This window comes from Engystomops pustulosus, chromosome 10, assembly GCF_040894005.1.
Source record: "Engystomops pustulosus chromosome 10, aEngPut4.maternal, whole genome shotgun sequence".
Lineage (NCBI taxonomy): Eukaryota > Metazoa > Chordata > Amphibia > Anura > Leptodactylidae > Engystomops > Engystomops pustulosus.
Genome location: NC_092420.1, coordinates 30,704,754 through 30,729,273, shown reverse-complemented (window position 1 = coordinate 30,729,273; position 24,520 = coordinate 30,704,754). Strand labels below are relative to the sequence as shown.

Genomic DNA, 24,520 nt, shown 5'->3' with positions numbered 1-24,520 from the left:
TTACTACCTCAAAAACTATTTGTTACTACCTGTAGTTTACAAATACAAATGTTAAGATTGAGTATTTATCTGACCTTTAGAAACAATAAGACCTTCTTACTGAGGTGTCCCATCCTTCATATAAATCTTCATCATGATGTAGTACAGGGATCTTTTTTTTTTTAATAAAGACCATAATTTTGTTTAACCGGTTTGACTTGCGAAGCTAATGCTGCCCTATCCTTTCCCTTAGCAATATTACATTCAGAATCCAATTTGGAATGGCCCTTGAGGTGAAACCATTAACTATATGCTCTAACTCATATTGATAATCAGATTTCCGAGAGCAGCTTTGTTTATCCCTGGTTCTGTATCCAACAGGGGTAGCCTGGATAATACGCTGCAGGTGACATCTCCCAGCCCTGAGAGTGATAGGAGTTGCCGCCGGCTGTGGCAGTGTAATGTAATTGTGTTGTTCTTGTGTAAAAGAAAAATATCTGCACGAGATCCAAAAACTTTTGAGAAACACAAAATCTAAACAATCATAAACATGCTAAACAAGTGTATAGTACAACTACAACACACATTAGCTGTTCTACTCCCTCACCTCGTGTCTCCATCCACCCTCCCATATATATTGTAGGTCCTCCTCCCACTTATTCCAGATCTCTTTAGTTTTTGTACTTGTACTTGCATTTGTTCTTGTCTATAGTAATGTATGGGAATCCCTTATTGATTGTACAGCAATATGGAATTAACGGTGCTCTATAAATAAATAATAATAATAGTAGTGGTATTATAAGTCAACTTGGAACGGAATCGGAACCCTCTGTACATTCAAGTCTATGGGGATTGGAAGATTAAAGGAAGACCTTCTGTTCACCTTCCATTTTTAGCTTCCATTGCATTCTAAAACGGCAAGTGCAACAGAAAACCCCAATTCAGGTGTCAACTTGGACATAATTTATAAAACATCACATGATATATGTCATTTGATGCACGTCTGTCTGTCCTGAGATATTTTTTCACCTTTTTGCACAGATGACAGCAGAAAAGACCACCCGACCCACAAATACGGGCAGGAATAGGACCTTCTTGCTCACACAGAGGGTGTAAATGTTACTGTAATGGGGATCCTAGCCTGCTGCTTAGCCCTTGCCTCTGCCTGCCTGCACACAAACGTATACTCCCCGGGCCATAGCCCAGAACATACAGCCACGCACTGTAGAGAGGAGGGGTGATCGCTATTCACCCCTCCTCTCTCCATAGAGTAGTAAGTGGCTGGTGCCTTAGTACAGCGAAATATGGGACATGTCCTATACTTTTCGATACGTCATGGTGTGATAAAACAACGTCTGTTCACCTTACTGTGACTCGGTGCCATAGATGTCTATGGGGACCGATTGCGAGTGGATATCAGTGCCCATTACGTTCATGTAAAAAGGGGCACTCCTGTTATGTGGTCCTATCAGTAGCCTGCTGCCTAGATCTTACCTGTGACTGCTCCTGTTTTGGGAGTTCTGTCTGTATCCTGCTGCCTGGATCTTTCCTCTGACTGCTCCTGTTTTGGGGGTTCTGTCTGTATCATGCCTATATCTTTGTCAGTAGCCCACCAATTGGATTGGAAACGGGGCCGCAGGGCAGGGTTGTGTCCTAGTGAGGATGAATATTGGTTGGTATTCCTCTGTACCTAGATGTCATGTCAGTTACCTTATGTATAAGTAAGATAATAAACTGGGGAGCTTTTAACTCACCCACCCAGTTTATTATATGGATACATGGACTGATTGAGATGCTGTTTAGTACTGTGAGTGTACTGTACCAAGAATAGCTTGGAATGGGGCAGAGGGGCATCAGGGGATCTACCTGCTACCCTGTGAACCTGTGTTTGCCCATGTGGATTGAGCAAATATATAAGTGTAGAAGTGAACAGTGTGGTATTTGGGCATGGCCACCACCATTCACATGGGACATTCATTATTCTCCATTTCTCTGGAGGTGCCAACAGACATCAGCAGTAGCAAAATGGGTGGAACTTCCTAGAATCCATCCACACTTACTACTACCTTCATGAAAAAAAAGTTGTAGATGTATTTCTATACGTTTCATACGCCGACCAGGTACCAATCAGCCCTCGCATAGTTATTAAACATGAATGAGATGACTGGTGTTAATATACCGGCAAAACTCTTCTACATGTGCGACTACAAATCTCTAGTGTCCATAGCTGTCATCAGAGCTGAAAATGGAGACTAGAACAGCTGGTGGAAGGGGAGGTATACGTCTGATTTGTGTCACCACTTCCTATTACTCTGCTTCTGCTTTTTCTTACAATTTATTCTACATACTTCCTCCTCTGACAGAGACTACAGTGAACCCGTCGTGGAGTCCTAAGGCTGTGGGACAGGTGAGAGACAGGAGCAGCATGGGACCGTAGACTTGTCTGCTCCAAGATGGGACCCAGGGGTCATCTGTTTTCCAGGCCGTACATTTACACCATGTAAACTCAATTGTCTATGACAGATTAGGAAGCCGATGATGTGTCTAAGCTGTGTGTTACTTGGTGGAGCAGTGTGCTCATGTACGTTCCTGACAGTTTTATGTGTCAGTGAAGTAAGAGGAAGATTACACACGGGTTTCCTGATGATTAGCTCTATGGATACTGCAATCATTAAAAATCTGATATTTCCGAATGTGTAACTGCTGAATACAGCCAGTCCCCGGGTTACATACAAGATAGGTTCTGTAGGTTTGTTCTTAAGTTGAATTTGTATGTAAGTCAGAACTGTATATTTTATTATTGTAACCCCAGCCAAATTTTTTTGGTCTCTGTGACAATTGTATTTTAAAACTTTTGGGTTGTCATAAGAATCAGGATTAACAATTAATCTTAGAGACACCTCTATCATCAGATACCTTTGATAACTGTTACAGCTGATTATTGTAGCCTGGGGCTAATGTACAGTAAATAACCAACATCCAGAGGTTCATTTGTATCTAGGAGTCGTCTGTAAGTCGGGTGTTCTTAAGTAGGGGACCGCCTAGTAGTTCTAGATCTGAACTACTATATCCATAATATGTGATACACATCAGATGAGAACTTTATACATGAGGCAATTATCATCATAAACTCAATAGGAAACAGGAAGAATTATATTTTAGCAATCCCTAGTACTGTATATACAGGGCTAAATGTCTAGAGAAGCAGAATTAATAGAATGAGTAGATTAGAATTATTATGTAGAATGTAGGTTAGATTAGATATATCAGTATTAATGTTTGTCTGTTAATGGTTGTATTTTTTTTTACAAGTATAGGACATTGAAGGAAGGTTTGGTTATCCTGTTTATTTTTTTTTTGTAACCTCTTATTTTTTAATATTAAAGCTATATTTTCCTTTAAGACTACTTTTTAGAGATAGATCCTGTTTCTGCTGCCTATCCTAACACCTGTCATCAGTTTTTTTGGGCAGACCCATGGACTTCTATTGCCTTCCATGATCCGCCTTAGTGAAAAGTTTTAAATTTTTTTTCCAGGGATCAATAAAAACACAAGCCAATGTGAAAACTTCAATAGAAAAAAAAGGGTCAGTAAGGTGCAACAACCCTGCCGATGCTAGGTAGATGTTGCGAATAGCGCCTTCTCCATGTTAGGAGCTGCCTAGGGGGACTGATCACCTCGCTAGAAGTTCTCCAAAAGTGGGGAACTTTGTAATTGCAGCTGGAATCACTGCCTGGGAAGGCAAGAGTTGACATATCCATTGTGTATAACCAATGATATGCTGTGTTTTTATTGTAAAACTAGCTGGAAGCTGATTGGAGATTGCTGCCACCTCACCCCTTGTGGGCGGGAGCACATGGTCAGACTCAGTGGGGCAGATTTATCAAGCTGTCTAAAAGTAAGAATGTTCTTAGTTGCCTATGGCAACCAAATACAGCTCAGCTTTCATTTTACCAGTGCTCATGAATATTTTAAAGGGGAGCTGTAATTGGTTGCCATGGGCAACTAAGAACATTCTTACTTCTAGGCAGCTTGATAAATCTGCCCCAATGAGTCAGCAAAGCAGAAGCAGAGGAGAGTGCAGCACCTGCCTGCGCTGCAGAAACCAGTGTCACACTACCAGGAAGCAGATGTGTTTCAGGCCAGTTGCCTGACACCCATAGGCAGTCAGGAGTCAAGGCCAGAGCAGAGGTCCACTACCTGGACTCGGCTCCATCTTACCCAGCCCAGCCTGAAGTTCCTACCAGGCTGTGAGTAATCCTTCCGGCGAACCAACTCCTGCCAGCTTTCCAGCCTTCTGAATACTGCTGCTGATGTTAGGCAGTTGCCTGCTGCTCGAGTTCAAATAAAGAACCGAGTTGCTTTGCTCAATGTGCCTCCGTGTGATCCCTGGATCAGGCTGCTTCATCATCACGGGCTCCCCATTCTTCACCACCCAGAGATCCTACACACACCTCCGGGGTTGCCCCAGGGAGAAACCATTGCATCAGCCTCTCTCCATATTTCTTGCACACTCCACCTGCTGGAGACCTGCCAGGCTGTAGGCCTGTCCTCTGGTCCAAAAACCAAGCACCGTGACCATAGCATGCCCAAGGCCACATAAGCCAGCCACCCAGGTATTCTGGGCCCCGGCTGTCTACAACCACTGAAGAAAAGCTACGCCCCGTTGGGGGATGTTCCAAAGGCATCTGTAAAAATCACTGAACCCTTTATGATTATGTTAGGATCACTTAAAGGCCTTTGGCTTCATGATTCAGCAGCTATTGGTTTGTATGGTGCAGTGATTTTTCCAGAATATTACTTTTATTCAGTTGTGATAGTTGGCAGAATAAATTATAAGACTATTCATTTGTAAATATTTAACTACTTTTGCACAATGAAAAGAACTGAAAAAAAACAGTTTTTTGAGAGCGAAAACTTCTGCACTGTGCATTTTTTTTTACAGGACCCTCTGTATTGCCAACACATGTGACATGACAGAAAGGGGCAATGGTCTTCAAGTCCAGCATTTTAATACATATTTTAGATTCTGCTGCAAAAAAGTCATATATATCCCTTGATTGTACCAATAAAAATACAGCTGATCTCACAAAAAACAAACTCACCCATTCCTCCTCTGTTAATGGAAAATTAAAAATACTATGGGTCTTTAAACACAATGGAATAAAAATTATTAATATATTAACCCCTACGGGACGCAGCCTCTTTTGGCCTTAAGGACGCGGCCCCATTCTTCAAATCTGACCAGTGTCACTTTAAGTGGTTATAGTTTTGGAACGCTATGAGATATCCAGGGGATTTTGAGATTGTTTTCTCGTGACACATTGTACTTCAAATTAGTTTAAAAATTTGGATGAAATCTTTTGTGTTTAGTTATGAAAAAAAACAAAATTTGGCAAAAATTTGGAAAAATTCTTTATTTTCAACGTTCTAAATTCTCTACTTTTGATGCAGATAGTCATAGCTCCCAAATAAATTCATAACTTACATTTCCCAAGTGTCTGCTTTATGCTGGCATGGTTTTTTAAGATTCCACATATTTTACTAGAATGTTCTGAGGCTCAGAATTTAGGTATCATTTTTCACATTTTTTGTAAAATCACCAAAACCCGTATTTAGATGGACCTGCTCAACTTCTAATTGACACTGAGAGGCCTAAATAATAGCAAGACTCATAAATTACCCCATTGTGGAAACTACACCACTCAATGTATGAAAAACCACTTTTAAGAAGTTTGTTAACCCTTTAGGTGTTTTATAGGGGTTAAAACAAAATGGAGGTACAGTCTGCAAATTGTAATATTTTTTCACAATACACCCATTTTGGGTGGAAAATTAAACATTTACAATGGATTAAATGAATAAAGGCTCCACAAAGTTTGTTACCCAATCTCTCCCGAGTACACGGATACCCCATATGTGGTGGTAACCTGCTGTATGGGCGCACGGCCGGGCATAGAAGGGAAGGAGGCGCCATCCAGATCAGATTTGCTATGTCACATTGTACAGGCTATAATTTTTTTCTTTTTTTTATTGTGGACCTATAGGGGCTTATTTCTTTTGCCACATGAGATGCACTTTTCTGGTACGTAATTTGGGGGAATCTATAGGCTAATTGGTGAGATTTTATTAACTCTTTGTTGGTGGAGGAAATGAAAATCATCACTTTTCAGGAAGATTTTTATGGTTTTTTTTTTTGGCTGTTTACCATACCATAAAAATAGTATATTATTTTATTATTTTTATTCTATGGGTCGCCACGATTACAAAAAGACCTCATTTATATAGATTTTTTATTTTTTTCCCATTTTTACTGCATAAAAAGTAATTTGGCAAAAATGTTGTTAATTTTAGCATCACCGTCTTTCATATGCATAACTTTTTTATTTTTCGCCTCACAAATCTGTTTAAGGGCTTATTTTTTGCGAGAAGGATTGTTCTTTTTAGTGGTCTTATTTTAGAGTGCATAACATTTTTTAAATCCCTTTTTAGAGCATTTTTATAGGGTATTAATTGAAAATGATCTTTTTTCTGGAGCTTTTTTTTGTTTTGTTTTTTACGGGGTTCACTTTGCGGATCTAATAACGATTCTGTTTTATTATACAGATTGTTACGGACGCAGGGATACCAAATATGTGGGGGTTTTGTGTATTTTATTCAATTGTACTGAATAAAAACCAATTTGGAGAAAATCTTGTTCATTTTAGCATCACCATCTTTTCATATGCATAACTTTTTTATTTTTCGTCTGACAAATCTGGTTAGGGGCTTATTTTTTGCGAGAAGAGTTGTTCTTTTTAGTGGGCTTATTTTGGAGTGCATAACATTTTTTAAATTACTTTTTAGAGCATTTTTTATAGGGTATTAATTAAAAATTATCTTTTTTCGGAACGTTTTTGCGTTTTTTTTCTACGGCGTGTATCGTGCGGGTCCAGTAACGATTCTGTTTTATTATACAGATTGTTACGGACGCGGCAATACCAAATATGCGCGGTTTTTTGTGTTTTTGTGTTTTTTATACTTTATTAAGTGTTTTTATGGGAAATGACATTTTAGGGGCTTATATTTTTATGTATTTATTTTTTATTTATTATAATGTGTAGTGTTAAGTGTTTTTGCATATTTTTACTTATACATACTTGAACTTGAACCAGTGATGCTCTGATCACTGGTTTAAGTTCAATACACTGCTCTACAATACTATTTTATTGTAGAGCAGTGTAATCTGTCTGGCATGCTTGCGCATGCTCAGACAGTTTACAGTCAGACCCGGAAGGGGTCTGGCTGCCATGGAGACTGGGCAGCTCCGGGGCACATGCCAGTCCTCGGAGCTGCCCAGAAGTGGATCGGATCCCCCGGTAAGCGGCACGGGGGATCCGATCCACAGCGCAAACACCCTTACACGCCGCGGTCATGTTTGACCGCGGCGTGTAAGGGGTTAACACCCGCGATCGGAGCCGGCTCCGATCGCGGGTGTTAGCGCAGGCTGTCAGCTGTACTAGACAGCTGACAGCCGCTGCTTCTGGTACCGGCTCCGTTCGTGAGCCGGTGCCAGAAGCAGGACGTTATAGAACGTCCCCGTGCGCTAAGCATCTAGCCCCGGGGACGTACTATAACGTCCTGGTGCGCCTAGGGGTTAATTTCTGAACTAGTAAAATGAACACAAAACTGTGTAAATGATGTATTGTCAGAACCATACTGAACCAGAGGATGCATTTACATTGCTGATTTTGCTGTATACTGTGAACCAAAGATTTTTCAGTGGATTTTTAACAAAAAAAGCTGTTGTTTTTTCGAGACTCATAACATTTTTAGTTGGGAGTAAACAACTGGAATCTTAATATCTAATACTGGTTGTTCATGGAAATCTATCATTTGATTTCATCCATTATGAAGCAAACATACCTAGAGAATGCTGTAGCTTCACTGATGCAAAAACATATCTTGTTTAATCCCTGAGCTGAGTGGTTTTGCTGAAAAAATAATTATTACATTTAGAACCTTGGGAAAGCTGGATTACATGCTTCTCGCAGTACATAAACACATTACCGAGCTGTCTGCACTGTTCAGACAGGACTCATCAACCTGAGCTGGATCAGTCATACACAGCAGCTGGGGGATGGTGCAGCAACTGATTACTTCTGCCTGTCAGTGATAACATCATTGTCCTGAGCAGTGTAAGAGGAGAAGCCCTGAGCCAGGCAAAGGAGTGACAGACTCATTATCCTGATTTTATAATAGTTTTTTCAGCATAACCACTTAGCTCAGGGATTAAACAAGATATGTTTCTGTATCAGTGTAGCTACAGCATTCACAAGGTATGTTTCCATTAAAGTTGACACTGTGGGCTGGTTGGACTGTGGGATGAACTCCTGAGCCTGTGCCACACTGTGCCTTCAATATACTGTTTTGCAGGAACTGCTAACCTCTTCACTGTACATGTACTACAAATAGATGAAGCTTTAACAGGGTTTTGCCCAACTATTACATTTTTGGAATATACATAGAATGTATGGTCTGCCTTTCTGCTATATATACTCTTATCTTAGGCCTTGTGCTCACAACCATAAATGGGGGCTGTCAGCTAGCCACACAAATTGCTGCTAGCACTAGGCCCCCAGTGACTTCTCACCGCACCATGAACTTGACATGGGTGGGGTAAGCAGAGTGGAACAGCAAACATGCAGTAGTTGGTGGGCCAGATTATGTGCCGATATCCTAAGGGTTGGCAACCCCCAAAATAACAACCACAATAAAAAGTGGATTGGAGGGCTCTTAACTTGATAGTTGTGCATATATACAATAACAACTAATAGGACTGGTTAAAAAAATGACTAACCTAACAGTAAAGATATTCAGACTCAACACACACTCAGTCCTGTTGATGCCTCTTCGTACGGTCTCCTTATTTCTAATGTTTCAACCATTCTTAACACAGGTCGGATACATCTACAAACATTCAATTGATATCTGATCATGTCTCTCCCTCGACAACTAAGAGATGAAAGGTAAGTGTCAAATACAAAGGTAAAAACCACCTAAAGGGAAGGTCTATATTTGCAACACTTGTTTGTCATTGTTCCTGAAAACAAAAGAACTATGGAAATACTGCTATTTAAAATATCCAGCTATTGCATTTTCAGACTCTTAGCTCCTTAGGCGTCTCTATAGCCACAGACTACAACAAATCCAGTTTGGTCTGATTCCGCAGTCACATATGTTCTTTACTGCTAACTATGCTAAACATGCAGTCATTGTAAGATGAGACTACAAAAGGGTTTTCTTAAAGCTACAGGGCTTAGAGGGAGGTGCAACACCCCTGCCAACGCAGGGTTTTATCTAGTGTTGTGAAATCAAATCCCTATCCATGCAGTAAGGTTTTTTTCTATGGCCTGATCCACCTAGGGGGACCTCCAGTGTCTAGAAATAGTAATGAAGCTGGTAATTCTTTGCCTGAGAAGGAATGTATTAAATGGGGTTTTCCCATGAACTAAAGGATAGGGCCTAACTTGCTGATCAGTGGGGGTCTCAGTGCTGAAAGCCTCGCAGAGCACGAAAACGAGGGGTCTGATGGGGTCCCACGTACCTCCGTTGGACCCCCCGTCACTTCGTCAGACTAATGGAACAGATGGCAGCGCAGTCCAATGGACCCCTCGTTTTTGCGATCTGTGGGGGTCTCAGCCCTGAGACCCTCACAAACCAGCAAGTTAGGCCCTATTCGGTGGATAGGGCCTAACTTTAGTTTGTGTGAAAACCCTTTTAATGTTGACCAATCAGATGTACTGTTACTATGCAAGGAGGGGGCTGGTTGGATAGTAAACTTGCCACCTCACAAGGGGAGTTTATAAAACCATTGCTGAAGAAGCTGGCTGTTCACAAACTGCTGAATCAAAGTATATTAATGGAGAGTTGAGTGGAAGGAAAATAGTGTGGTAGAAAAAGGTGCACAAGCAATCATAATAACCACAACCTTGATGAGATTGTTATGTAAAGGCCATTCAAAAGTTTGGGAGCAGGAGGGGACTGCTGCAGGAGCCAGTGCTTCCAGAGCCACCACACACAGACGTATCCAGGACATGGGCTACAAGTGTCGCCTTCCGTGTGTCATCCACTCCTGACCAAAAGACAACGCCATGAGCGTTTCACCTGGGCCTACGAGAATAAGAACTGGACTGTTGCTTAGTGGTCCAAAGTGTTATTTTCAGATGAAAGTAAATTTTGCATTACATTTGGAAATCAAGGTCCCAGAGTCTGGAGGAAGAGTGGAGAGGCACAATCCAAGGTTCTTGAGGTTTAGTGTGAAGTTTCTAAAATCAGTGATGGTTTGGAGTCCATGTCATCTGCTGGTGTAGATACACTGTTTTTTTTAAAGACCAAATTCACTGCAGCCGTCTCTGCCGACAAGCTTTTTGGAGATTGAATTTTAATTTTCAAACAGGACTTGGAAACTGCCCATGCTGCCAGAAGAACCAATACCTGGTGTAATGACCACAGTATCACTGGGTGTGATTGGCCAACAAACTCACCTAACTGTAAACCCATAGATTATTTATATATTGTCAAGATGAGACACCAGACCCAACAATGCAGGCAAGCTGAAGGCTTCTTTCACACAACTGGACTTCCATAACACCTCTGCAGCACCATCAGCTGATCCCTCCCAAGCCATAACACCTCTGCAGCACCATCAGCTGATCCCTCCCAAGCCATAACACCTCTGCAGCACCATCAGCTGATCCCTCCCAAGCCATAACACCTCTGCAGAGTCATCAGCTGATCCTTCAATGCCATTACACCTCTGCTACACCATCAGCTGATCCCTCCATGCCATACCACCTCTGCAGCGCTATCAGCTGATCCCTCCATCCCATAAAACCTCTGCAGCACCATCAGCTGATCCCTCCACGCCAAACCACCTCTGTAGCACCATCAGCTGATCCCTCCATAACACATCACACCGATCCTATATGATATTCTAATTTGTATTTTGTCCAGCACTTTAGAAAACTGTGCACCTAAAGGAGCATGGTGGTGCTTAGTCGGAGTTTGGACACATTTATTACTGTGATTCTACATAATCAAGCAAAGTGCACCAAAAACAGGTGCAACTGTGTCACATCCTAAAAATAGACCTGATTAATTAAGAACCTGCGACACTATGATATAATGCGGCACAAAGCAATATATTAGCAAGGCAAACAGCAGGTTGCACCAAAAGGCATATTGCACCAGTTTTCATATATAGGGGCCAATGACTTTGGGGGTTTTCTTGACTATAAGCCATAATCATCAACATTAAAGGGGTTTTACCATTTCAGCAAATTATTTTGTTATTGTTTTAGATTTAGAAAACTGTGAGGAAATGATACATTAAGTCTATTGGAAAGTTATATAACTTTTTATGGTACAAACAATAGCATTCATTTGCTGAAATGGAAATACCCCTTTAACATAAATAAACACCTGCAAAAGTTCCCTGTTTGTAATGACTCTATGTAATATATGAGTTTCACTTTTTGAATTGAATTACTGATGATAACTTTTTCCTGATATTCTAATTTACTGAAAGCTCTTGAATCATAAGAATTTTCCTTGTTGTGTTTTCATGACATGTGAGAGTTTAACTTGATAGGATACTTTTAATTAATTACTTGTTTATTCTTTATGGAATTCACAAATGACTAAAAATGTAAAAAAATATACTTATTTGCTATTTTTCCCTTTAAAGCTTTTTTTTTTAAGTTGTACAATTGACTAAACCTTTACTACAATGTGGTACAAATATGAACAGTCAACCCGTCACCTGTTCCCAGTTTCAGCTGCTGAGGGTGCAAGTACTTCTACAAACTCTCAGTTCTGTTTCTCTCCAGCTACTTCTACATTCTGGCTTCAGCTGACTGCACGGAGGGGGGCAGACTTCAAATTGTCATATCTCCTGAACCGTGACCCCTAGAAACACAGTTCTGGTGTCATTTAAAGAACCAGAGATGTCAAATGTTACAGACTCAAATGAACCCTGTATATAAAAATGTAATTTTTTAATCCAACTGTAATAGTCGTTATGCCTAGTTCTTAGAATGACAGCAGAATTATGTTTCTAGCTGCCAAGGTTCAGAAGGTATAACCTTTTCAAGTTGGCCACTGTTAATAAGGACTTTTATAGCCGTATGACAGTCGTAAAGGGGTTAATGTGATGTCAGGATAGCTCTTCAGTGCTGGTTAAAAAAAGGCACCACAAACGTACTAGTAGCCAAATGCTGCCATGAGGAGTACCAGCAATGCACAGTAGATGAGACTTTGGGGCACATTTACCTACCCGGTCCTGTCGCGATCCAGCAACGCGTTCTCCGACGAGGATTCGCGTCTTCTGGTGATTCACTAAGGTCGTCCGCCCGATGTCCGCTAGGTGTCACTGCTGTGTCGAGATCGGCCGGAGTTCACCTTCTTCTTCTCGGTGCATGTGAGTGCTTGATTTTGCGTCACACTTTGTTTTTAAAGTCCGCGGGTTTTCCGAATCTGTTGGGTATTCCGACGGCCACGCCCCCAATTTCTGTCACGACGAAATCGTATTCCGACGGCCACACCCCCGATTTCTGTCACGCCGAAATCCGACGGAATTCTCAGCAAAATGGAAAACGTCGAGAAACCCAACGAAAGTGCGGCCGCGGAGCCCTTAGTAAATGAGCCCCTTTATCTTAATCACATGCTACAGAAAATATAGGCATATTCATAAGGCAGCTACTCTTATTCATTCATGTTTTTGATGTTTGTGTTCATTGTTTATTGTCTTAGTGACTTTGAACAGCTTCCGGAAGACGTTGCCGTGTCTGCCTATATTGCAGATGTCGAAGAAATAAGTGGTTTCTCAGTATACTATGTAAGTAGATTCACTCATTTAGAGTATTCAATGCACATAGACGTTTCATTTCTCCAAAGAGTCTGTTGAGTTGGGTAGGAACCATCAATGGTCTGACATAAAGAATCTACTAGATGTTTATACATCCTTCACATGAGTCTTAATAATTAATAATAATAATTCCTTTATATAGTGCATGCAGATTACGCAGCGCTGCACAGAACTTGCCAGATCAGTCCCTGTCCCCAATGGGGCTCACAATCTAATCAACCTACCAGTATGTTTTGGAGTTTGGGAGGAAACTTACTGCTGATCATACCATAAAATATTAAAAGTCCATTCCAAGTTACTTATAAATAGGGATTTGAGGCTAGCAGCTGTTATTGAAATGATTGCTCTGCTGAGAGGTGGTTAATACCTGTGACCTGTTTCAAAGTTTTTCTCTCACTTTATGGATATAAAACTTTATCACAGTTAAAATAAAAGTTCTACAACTTTCTTTCAAACCTTGTATAGGTATATACACTCACCGGCCACTTTATTAGGTACAGCTGTCCAACTGCTCGTTAACACTTAATTTCTAATCAGCCAATCACATGGCGGCAACTCAGTGCATTTAGGCATGTAGACATGGTCAAGACAATCTCCTGCAGTTCAAACCGAGCATCAGTATGGGGAAGAAAGGTGATTTGAGTGCCTTTGAACGTGGCATGGTTGTTGGTGCCAGAAGGGCTGGTCTGAGTATTTCAGAAACTGCTGATCTACTGGGATTTTCACGCACAACCATCTCTAGGGTTTACAGAGAATGGTCCGAAAAAGATAAAACATCCAGTGAGTGGCAGTTCTGTGGGCGGAAATGCCTTGTTGATGCCAGAGGTCAGAGGAGAATGGGCAGACTGGTTTGAGCTGATAGAAAGGTAACAGTGACTCAAATCGCCACCCGTTACAACCAAAGTAGGCAGAAGAGCATCTCTGAATGCACAGTACGTCGAACTTTGAGGCAGATGGGCTACAGCAGCAGAAGACCACACCGGGTGCCACTCCTTTCAGCTAAGAACAGGAAACTGAGGCTACAATTTGCACAAGCTCATTGAAATTGGACAGTAGAAGATTGGAAAAACGTTGCTTGGTCTGATGAGTCTCGATTTCTGCTGCGACATTCGGTTGGTAGGGTCAGAATTTGGCGTCAACAACATGAAAGCATGGATCCATCCTGCCTTGTATCAACGGTTCAGGCTGGTGGTGGTGGTGTCATGGTGTGGGGAATATTTTCTTGGCACTCTTTGGGCCCCTTGGTATCGTTGCAACGCCACTCTTGAGCATCGTTGCAACGCCACAGCCTACCTGAGTATTGTTGCTGACTATGTCCATCCCTTTATGACCACAATGTACCCAACATCTGATGGCTACTTTCAGCAGGATAATGTGCCATGTCATAAAGCTGGAATCATCTCAGACTGGCTTCTTGAACATGACAATGAGGTCACTGGACTCAAATGGCCTCCACAGTCACCAGATCTCAATCCAATAGAGCATCTTTGGGATGTGGTGGAACGGGAGATTCGCATCATGGATGTGCAGCCAACAAATCTGCGGCAACTGTGTGATGCCATCATGTCAATATGGACCAAAATCTCTGAGGAATGCTTCCAGCACCTTGTTGAATCTATGCCACGAAGAATTGAGGCAGTTCTGAAGGCAAAAGGGGGTCCAACCCGTTACTAGCATGGTGTACCTAATAAAGTGGCCGGTGAGTGTACATTCATCAAAGTAGTACACAAATCAGTACTTTAACAACTATGTTCATAGAATTGAACTTGTATCCTTACTGTACACTTAGACGTAAACCTGTGTCGTTACTTTACACATGGACGTGGACTTGTGCCCTTACTGTACACCTAGAAGTGGACCTGTGTCCTTACTGTAAACCTAGACGTGTACCTGTGTCCTTACTGTACACCTAGAAGTGGACCTGTGTCCTTACTGTAAACCTAGACGTGTACCTGTGTCCTTACTGTACACCTAGAAGTGGACCTGTGTCCTTACTGTAAACCTAGACGTGTACCTGTGTCCTTACTGTAACACTAGACATGGAATTGTGTCCTTACTTTACACATGGTCGTGGACTTGTGCCCTTAATGTGGACCTATATGTGAACTTGTATCCACAAATGTGTCCTTACTGTGTACCTAGACATGCACTTTAGTCCTTCCTGTATACCTAGACATGGACTGGTGTCCTTACTTTACACCTAGATGTGAACTTGTACCCTTATTGTACACAAAGGGCAGGAAGTAAGAGTTCTCCTTATGGAAAGTTTGCCAATTAAAGGAAATCAACCAGTGAAAAAACCTCTACAAATACTGTATATACTCGAGTATAAGTCAACCCGAGTATAAGCCGTGACCCCTAATTTTACCACAGAAAACTGGGAAAACCTATTGACTCGAACCGACGGTGTAGTATACAGCCAGCCCCCATGTAGTATACAGCCTTCCATCCCCCATGTAGTATACAGCCAGCCAGCCTCCACATAGCATACAGCCTGCCCCATGTAGCATGCAGCCTGCCCCATGTAGCATACAGCCTGCCCCATGTAGTATAGAGCCTGCCCCACATAGCATACAGCCTGCCCCACGTAGCATACAGCCTACCCCATGTAATATACAGCCTGCCCCCATGTAGTTTACAGCCTGGCCCCGCGTCATCAGCGGTGACACCGCCGCATCATAGTGTGCGATGGCCGGCAGATTGCATGGACGTGACTCTGACGGCTAGAGAAGAGAGAAGATATAAAAGAAAAAAGGAGACACGGGGAGCTGCTGGGAGCCGCGACGAACATCGGGGACACCGGAGGGTGAGCATTACGTTATTTTTTAAAATTGACTCGTGTATAAGCCGAGGTGAGGTTTTTCAGCACATTTTTTGTGCTGAAAAACTTGGCTTATACACGAGTATATACGGTACTCACCTCTGCTCCTCTTCATCTTGATCCTGGCGCTGTCCATCACTAGTCCAGACACGCCGGGATCACCTAGAAAAGAAACTTAAAATTTGCAGCAAAGAACAGCTCTGTCACCCTATAACTAATAATACTACAAATAAATAGCTCAAAATATAATTATTAATGTAAAAAAGTATTTATAGATGATATCTTGTACTCATCATAACAGTAAGGATCGTCGGTCCCTAGGTAACAGCATTCACCCCAGGTATCCATTTTGTTGTCATTGCAGACATTTGTGATTGAGGTTAAAACAAAAGGTGGATCAAAGTATTTTATATACAGGAGATATAGCCAGTTCTTCACTCTGCACACAAAGCTTGAGGACGCCTATGGACCTGAGAATGGTATGGCACCTTACATCTGCTCCCTCCCCCCGTTACCAGGTAAGTGGCCGTAGTATGTTGAGTTATTACAGAACATGCAAGGAATGGCTAATACATTTATCGGATCTCCTGAGAACTGACAGCCCAGTCCTTTGTCTTCGAGCTGCGGTCAGTGCCATCGGTAGCTTTAGTCAATGGCCATTGTCATGGGACCTGCTTTCCTCTGTAGCCTAATTTAACATTTATTTGATGTGTGAGCTGCTATGTGCGCTGTGCCCAGTCTAATGCATCTAATAACCTTGTCTTGCAGCAAAGATTTATGTTGGGAACAAGAAGGAAATTGCTGAGGGCCGCATTCCTCTCCTGAATGCCTATATGAAGGTATAGTGGCTGCAATCCATTAATGAACATGTCCCCCGCACCATACAAAATTACCATTCATTTCATGAGATGTTCTTACATTGTTTTTACATTGCTTATTAGAGAATTTTTGCATTAATATAGACCGCACTATCACTACAAAGTGCCCTGTGCCGAGGAGGACCCATTGATTTCATTGCTATATGTTCCATAGATCACAGCTGACAATTGAAGAGCCAATAAAAGGACATCATGGAGTCTAAAGTGGACAATCATTTATAGAGAATCTGTCACCACAATTAGTCTACACAAATGAACTGCTATATTATGTAGGGTTGTGCCCACATATGTCACCCATATCTTTGTTTTTATTTTACAGCGGCTTCTTCCATGCCAAAAGTTAACTTTAGAAATATGCAAATTAGGCTGAAGCGCTTTGGGAAGTGTTTTTAGAGCATATCAGGGCTCAGTGATAATAGAGACATTGCCACCATCTCCCGCCCCTTCTCTCATCCTACCCTTTTCAGGTACATCACTCTAGGGTCCGCGGATGCTTTGCCAAAGCACTTCAGCTTAATTTTCATATTTCTAAAGTTAACTTTTGGCATGATAGGAGCAATAAAAAAATGCATGATTCACGTGCGTGGCCATAGCTCTGTAAGACAGAAGTTAGTTTGGGTAGGTAAATCGCATTGACAGATTCCAATTGAACCTCTACATAGAATATTTGGAAGATGTACCCTCATAAATAGAGGTGGACATCCCATGCTGCACAGATGCTGTACAGGCAGGGGGCGCTGGATGATCACTGGTGGATTTTCATAATGTTAATGGGATTGGGAGAGTTCCCCATATAGAGACTTTTCCGATCAAAGCTGCCTTACAGCCATATGGAGACTTATAGCCATTGATGCTCTACTTGGGGATTCTTGGAAATATGCAAATAAGTTTTCAAGGATGGGTATAAGTCTCCACATGCCTGCAGGGCAGCCTTAATTGGAAAAGTCTCCATAAGGAGAATTCTTACACCCCAATCCCGGTCCAAAGGCTCTCACCAGCTAAACCAGTTTCCAATTTTATTCAATTGTATTGCTGTTTTTGATCCTATCATGGTCAGTGTAAGATTCAGCAGTGTGGGAGGGCACTAGCAGAACAGACACTTCATGATTCCTCTGTGCTGTGAGATGCTTTGTGCTGATAATATGCTTAGGCTATCATGATACACGGTTTAGCTACACTTTCATTTAACTTCTAAAGATTCTACTAGTATCTGACACGTAGAAAAAGAGAGATGAAATAGATCTTGATATGGATATAAGACACAATGGGGCACATTTACTTACCCGGTCACTGGAGTTCACAGAAAGTGCATTGTCCGTCTATATTGCTGAGTGCGGCCATTCACTAAGACCATGCGCCTGATATCATGAATGTGTCGCTTCCTTGCTCATGTCCGACAGAGTTCACCATCTTTCTTGTGGTGCATCTTTAACACGCGAAACAGTTTGAATGTTAAATACTTCGGTCAGTCCGAATCAATTGAACTCACAGACGGCACGTCCACTAATTTGTGTTGCATGTAAGCCAGCGCAGCTGCGCCCAAAAAGGATTGTGTCTGACACAATAGCAGCGCACACACTTCTTAAGTACTTGAGCAAGCCGTTTTAGCCATGAAGAATGTGAACATTCCAACTAAAGTGCACAGAGCAACCCTTAGTGAATGAGCCCCAATGAGACAATTGGCTCTGCTACTTCATTTAATCAACAAAACACGCAGTCATCTCTGTTATTCCACCCCCCATCCTCAGATCAAGACCTTATCTTGCCTGTAGAGATTGTAGAGCTGCTGTCTCCTATGCACGCTGCTGTTAGACAAGAAGGAATTTATGGTCGTATCCAGGGACAACCAAAACGTAAAACCAGGACTGATAGAGACAGGTTGAAATTATATCTGTGAAATGCTGTATATTTATTAATAACATTGAATTAGAGAATGTGTTATTTTGTTATCCTGAACATATTTGAGAATTTTGTCTTTGTGGTAATACCCCTTTAAACATACCTTGCACAGAAACTACAATGAAGCAATTTATTCAGCCCCATCTACGTTACTGTTCTGTATATTGATGGTGCGTGAACAAGCCCTTACCATTACAGTAGAAGAATAGATTTTTTGCACTTTTTAAACATAATAGAACTTGCTGTATGTTTCTAACAATACCAACTGCTTTCTTATTTGACAGTATAGTCTTCCAAAACAACATTCAGGGGCCTTCATGCTGTAAATATATCTATTAAATAGAATTTTTCCTTATTTATGTATTTATTATCATTTCAAATATAATCATCATATACATATAATTTCAGCTGACAATATAAAAAACCCCCACAATTTTAATTTTCATACCTTCTTTTTCTGTCCTCTTCAATTTGTCCAATTCTCTTAAAACAGAACCTGTGTGGGTGAGAGGGTAAAAATACTATTAAAGCAGTTATACAGCTATGTTGTAAAGATAAGTTGATACGGCGAATTCCTAATGTATCCTTAAAACGCAGGGTTAGCTTGTATTCCACTGTATGTAATTACATGCATATACAGTGTAATATGTCCTCCTGTTCCACCCCAGCCCCCTGTGCACGGGAAGAGGAGTGAACATCGGCAGCAGCCAATCACTATGCTCTGGGTGTCACATTATATGGAAAGTTACATCACTGGGGACCTCACGGAGTGTACTCTCACCAGAAGCCAGGGATAGATGCAATACAGTTGCATCTGTCATCCATACTCTATTATGGCCTCTACTGAGCATATACATCACTCTGCAGCAGGATGATATAGCACGGCTTGCTGCATCTTTCCATCCGGTGTTTCAGGATGGGATGTATACTGTGCAGAAGGAGGCAAAAAGCTTTCAGTATATGTCTATGGATATGTTTAGCATATACACAAAGAGCTTATACACTGAACATATAAAAAAAAACATAGTGTGAATGAAGCCCCAGTGAGATTGAAATATGCACTAAGATCAGATTGCTGTAAGATTTTTGGAGCACCATTAAAGGAAACCTACCATCTCCGATCTAACTATTAAGGTAGATCCGGTGGCAGGTTACTCTAATAAATGCCATTGCAGCCCTTTGTAGCGCTATTCTTTCAGTGCACAATAAGTTTTTAAATGTTTTATTGCCCTAGAGGTTACTGGGGCGTGGAGTAGCCGGAGCTGAAGTTACATGGCACAGCTACTGCACACTGCAGTAGCCTATTTCGATCCTCCTATTATATCTTCAGCGTGCAGCTCCTGGTACCACTCGTCCATGCTTGAGCTGGTGGCTGCGCGTGCTGGGTTCCTGAAGCCAGAGCTATTGCGCTTGCGCAGTATCTCAGCTTTCAGAGTCGAGTACGTGCAGCTGCCCCCTCTGCATGCATAATCTTTGCAAAGTGCGAACAAGTATGCGCCGCTACCAGGAGCTGCTCGCTGAAGATCTCTGGGTGGGAGGATTTAAATTGGCTACTGGGGCGTGGAGTAGCCTAGTAGCTCCGGCTAATCCACACCCCCGAGAAGCCTCTTTCACTAATTTGCATATTAGGGCAATAAAAAATTTACTAACTTCGGCCACTGAAAGATTAAAGGGCTGCAATGGCATTTATTAGAGGAATCTGCCATCGGTCCTACCTTAATAGCGAGGTCCGAGATGGAAGGTTTCCTTTAATGTATTAGTGCTCTACATATACTTAATAAAAAAAAAGTGCAATAAACATGATATTGGCTTTTACAGAAGAAGATAGGACCTTTCTTGCGAGGGCTTAAAGGATTATGTTTTTCCTATTACATTTTTCAACAAATAAAGCTTTGTTCATCAAAAGAACCCAATTTCGAATTGAAGATGCCTTGAGGGACTTCCACTTTGATATTATTACCTTCCTTGCAAATTGCAACTCCATGAAAACTGCTTTTTGTATTTTGATTTAACCTATTGATTCTGTTTCAGATGCCCAAATTAACTGAATCAGATAAAATATTTTAACAGAGAGGAACAGTATCAAAGCAGCACTTTAAAGAACTTGAACTAGAGTAGTTATCACGGGGGCAGGGGATGTTCTCTACTTCCTTTAACCTCTTTTTGCACTCCGCGCCTTACTGTCCCGCTAATAGTTCTTTACGCTGTACTAGTACGTTGTGGAGCGGATGCCTATTCAGCTCTGCACCGGGGGGTGTCAGCGGTGATCTACCAATGACATCCCCATTTAACACCAGTGGTCGGTGCAAACTCCGATTTTAGGTGTTACTTGGCTGCAGCATTAATATGCCTACTGGGGGATTCCCTGCATGATCTTAGCGTTTTGAGAGATCACCGATTGGAGCTATGGCAACCCTGGGGTCTGGGCTATATGCCTGTAAGGTCCTGTCTGTGGTAGGACTCTACAGGAAGGCCAGTGGGACACGTAAAAAGGTTTTTTAAAAAAGTGAAAAAAAAAGTTTTTAAATAAAAATAAACAATGTAATAAAGCCCCGTTATAAATAACATTTACATATAAAATAAAAATTGAAAATCACCATACAAACCCACATATAAGGTATTGGCGTGTCAAAAATGATCCATACAATAAAACAAAATCACTATTAAACCTACACACTGGGGCACATATACTTACCCGGTCCTGTCACGATCCCCGAGGTGCATTGTCCGATGAGGATGATGGGGGCGATTCACTAAGAACATGCGTCTAATATCCTGCAGGTGTTGCTTCCCCGCTGAGGTCCGCCGGAGTTCACCTTCTTCTTCCTGATGCATGTGAGTGCATGGCTTGCGACACAATTTGAATTTTAAATACCACGCTTAGTCCGAATCAGTTGGGTTGTCTGGCGGCCACGCCCCCCCCTTGATTTGTGTCGCGTGAAAGTAGGCGCAATTGCCCCTAAATCCGATCGCGTGCGCCACAAACCCCTGTTAAATGCAGCACACATCGGAAATAGTCGGGAAACCCGACGGAAAAGCAGCGTGCGGACCCTCAGTAAATGTGCCCCAATGAGCGCCATAAATTTTTTTTTAAAAAACCCACCAAAAATTATGATTTTTACCTCGTCCCTCACATAATGCAATCAATCAATACAAAAATGGTACTGTAATAACAATGGTAAACAAATGGTACTGTCATGGAAAAAAAAAGTACTCAACCAACTATATAGGCCATGAATTAAAACAGTTATAACACTTGGAAAATGGTGATGCCTAAATTATAGATTTTTTTCCCCCCACAATGGCCCACATTTATCCAAACTAGCGCAGTCTGTACTATGTGCAGTTTGCCTGTGGAGTGTGCAGAGTGCGGCAGAATTATCAAAACTGGCACCCGGTCTTCATGAATCTGACGCCCCCTGCACTGCGCACCATTTTTTTTTAAAGTGCACTTTGTTCATTCTGCAGAATTGTGGTGCACGTCAGTAGTAAATGTGGCACAACATTTAGTCTGTCACATTTTTTCTGTCTTGTGGGACACAGAGCAGCCGCAACACAAAACTGGCGCAGACACTTGATAAATACACTTGGCACATTCTTTTCATTGAAAACAATTGTAGCCCTCGCCCTTTTATAGGTAATAATTTAGTGCCCCAGTACACTGAGGGTGTAGGTATCTGCCTAAAAACTAGATAATTTTGAATTTTGAAAATGGCAAATTTTTTAAAAAAATTCACTATTTTTTTTTTACATTTTTTTTCAAAAATAAACACAAAACTTTTCAGAGAAAATTTACCACTAAAAGGAAGTACAACATTTAACAAAAAACTTTTTTGAAATTGCTTTGATAAGTGACAGTGTTCAAAAGTTATAACCATACAAAGTGATGCATGTCAAAATATATAAAATGGGGGAGTCTTAAAGGGGTATTCCCATCTGGGCATTTACATTTAATTTAAATTATTTGCCATATGTAAACATTTCTTTAATTGAATGTTATTTTAAAAAATGTTCCTGTGTGAAGATAATTTCTCATAAATGTAGTCGCATTGTCCCTTAGAAATGAGATGGCTTCCTCAGATACAACCATCTCACATTTTGGCAGCGGTGGCCAGACATGTGCTATTGATCCCTACCTGAGAACCTGGCTTCAGCAATCATTACCACAGGATGGCTGTGGGACGTGCAGTAACTCCTGGACATTTCATATACAGAAACTTTTTGTTTCCTTGTGCAATCCCTCCAGCAGAGGTGGTCGTATCCAAGGACACAGTCTTCTTTCTAAGGGACCATATTACTACATTTATGATAAATTATCATCACACGGGTACATTTTTTTTAATGACATCTAATTGAAGAAATGTTTATATATGACGGATTAATGAATCTGGATGTGAATGCCCAGAAGAGAATACTCCTTTAAGCTATAAACTGGCAGCGTCCTAAAGAGATAGGAGTTTTCCAGTTAATAAAAACTACCATTTCAGATTGAACGTCTTGGGCGTCTCTCAACACTGCAAGTATAAATAGGGGAGAATGTTTAGCTAATCACCGGTAGATGCCATCCCCCTCCACAGACGGTAACGGCCAATGTTTCCCATGGTGTTAGTAGATGCAGTGCAGTGGAGATCAGAAGCATCTGTATAGGAGCAGACAGGGAGAAGGGAGACAGAAATGGGTTTATTATGTGACTGACCCATCTGATTTTTATTTTCTTGACATGGTGGCACCCTTGTTTTTGGGATGTGTTTGGTATTGCTTTAACCTGAACAAGGATACCATGCAGAACCGTTTGTAACCAATAGGCTCTGGCGCTGGTTCTGGAAAAAGGTAATAAAAATTGCAAGCTTTCTAGACTACTCAGCTCAATTCTCGAAAGTTTGCAATTGTTATCTCCTTTTTTAGTCAATAAAACGTAACTCATCTTTCATCTTTTTAACCACTGTATAAGGACTATTTAAGCTTTTGGAAAAAGACAGACTTTTTCAAAATTTGGATACCACATTTTAAAAGTTTTGTTTTTTGTTTTGTTTTTTAATGTGTTTTTTTATTCCTACGACCACAGCTGAAAATGCATTGTTGTGGCTAACCCTCCTGTATCCTCCAGGCACTTTTGAACTCTCCTGTATGGATCCTGTTAGATGAAGATCTCCGCATGTTCTTCCACCAAACTCTAGAAGACAGCAAAAGAATCCCTCGAGCCTTGCGCAGGTTACGACCTCAAACACGGAAAATGTATGATTTCTTTTTCCAATTTACATAAAAATTAACTGACCCGCAGGATTTTAAAGCATAAATTACCTACTCTTCTTTTAAGGTTTTGACCAGCTACAACAATCGGTACATTAAAAATCAAATATTTGGCCATTTCATTTGAATACAGGCAAATCCTTAACATAAAGGGGTCATTTCAGCAAATTAATGTTTTAGGATAAAAAGTTATAGAATTTTTCCAATATACTTTCTGTATCAATTCCTAACAGTTTTCTAGATCTCTGCTTGCTGTCCTGCTATAGAAAGCTTCTATGTTTATTTCCAGTAGACAGAAATCTGACCATGATCACACAGGTGCAAGGCTTGTTAGTATAACAGAAGGTAATTGGAGTTGTGTGTTATAACGAGCCATCAAAAAAGGGGGCTATATTTTCGCCCATTTATACCATAACCAAGTATTAAAATGTAACTTTTATTAGTATATTCAATTAAAAATTGTAATCAATTATTGGCAAATTTAAAATATGTAGTTAATAAGACTATTGTATCAAGATAAAATCTCACATGTCTTAAAAAAACAAAGAAAACTTTGTTATGATATGTAATGCTTTTCCAGAGAAAAAATACCTGGTCTTTCTGGCACCAATGAATATCGGTATTGAAAGTGTTAATTTATGCACTGCTAGTCCTGCCTAGATATAGCTCACACCCCACACTCTCCAAGCCTGGCTCTCTGCCGTCACTGGCCGGCTCCAAGCCCGTTTGGGACCTGAGTGAAGTTGCCCCCCTCCCCCACCTTGTTCAAATCATACAAAATTGGTG

At 41.2% G+C, this 24,520-nt stretch overlaps 1 protein-coding gene across 1 annotated transcript in view; it reads left to right on the top strand.

Annotated features, from left to right (window-relative positions):
- The first annotated feature begins 2,319 nt into the window (after positions 1-2,319).
- NCF4 (neutrophil cytosolic factor 4) overlaps positions 2,320-24,520 on the top strand; it is a 36,135-nt gene continuing 13,934 nt past the window's right edge. Inside the window, exons 1-6 of the mRNA XM_072127869.1 lie at positions 2,320-2,386; positions 8,918-8,987; positions 12,772-12,856; positions 16,072-16,225; positions 16,476-16,546; positions 23,592-23,719. Coding sequence (XP_071983970.1) covers positions 8,956-8,987; positions 12,772-12,856; positions 16,072-16,225; positions 16,476-16,546; positions 23,592-23,719 — 470 coding nt within the window. The 5' untranslated portion in view covers positions 2,320-2,386; positions 8,918-8,955. The remainder of the gene's footprint in view (positions 2,387-8,917; positions 8,988-12,771; positions 12,857-16,071; positions 16,226-16,475; positions 16,547-23,591; positions 23,720-24,520) is intronic.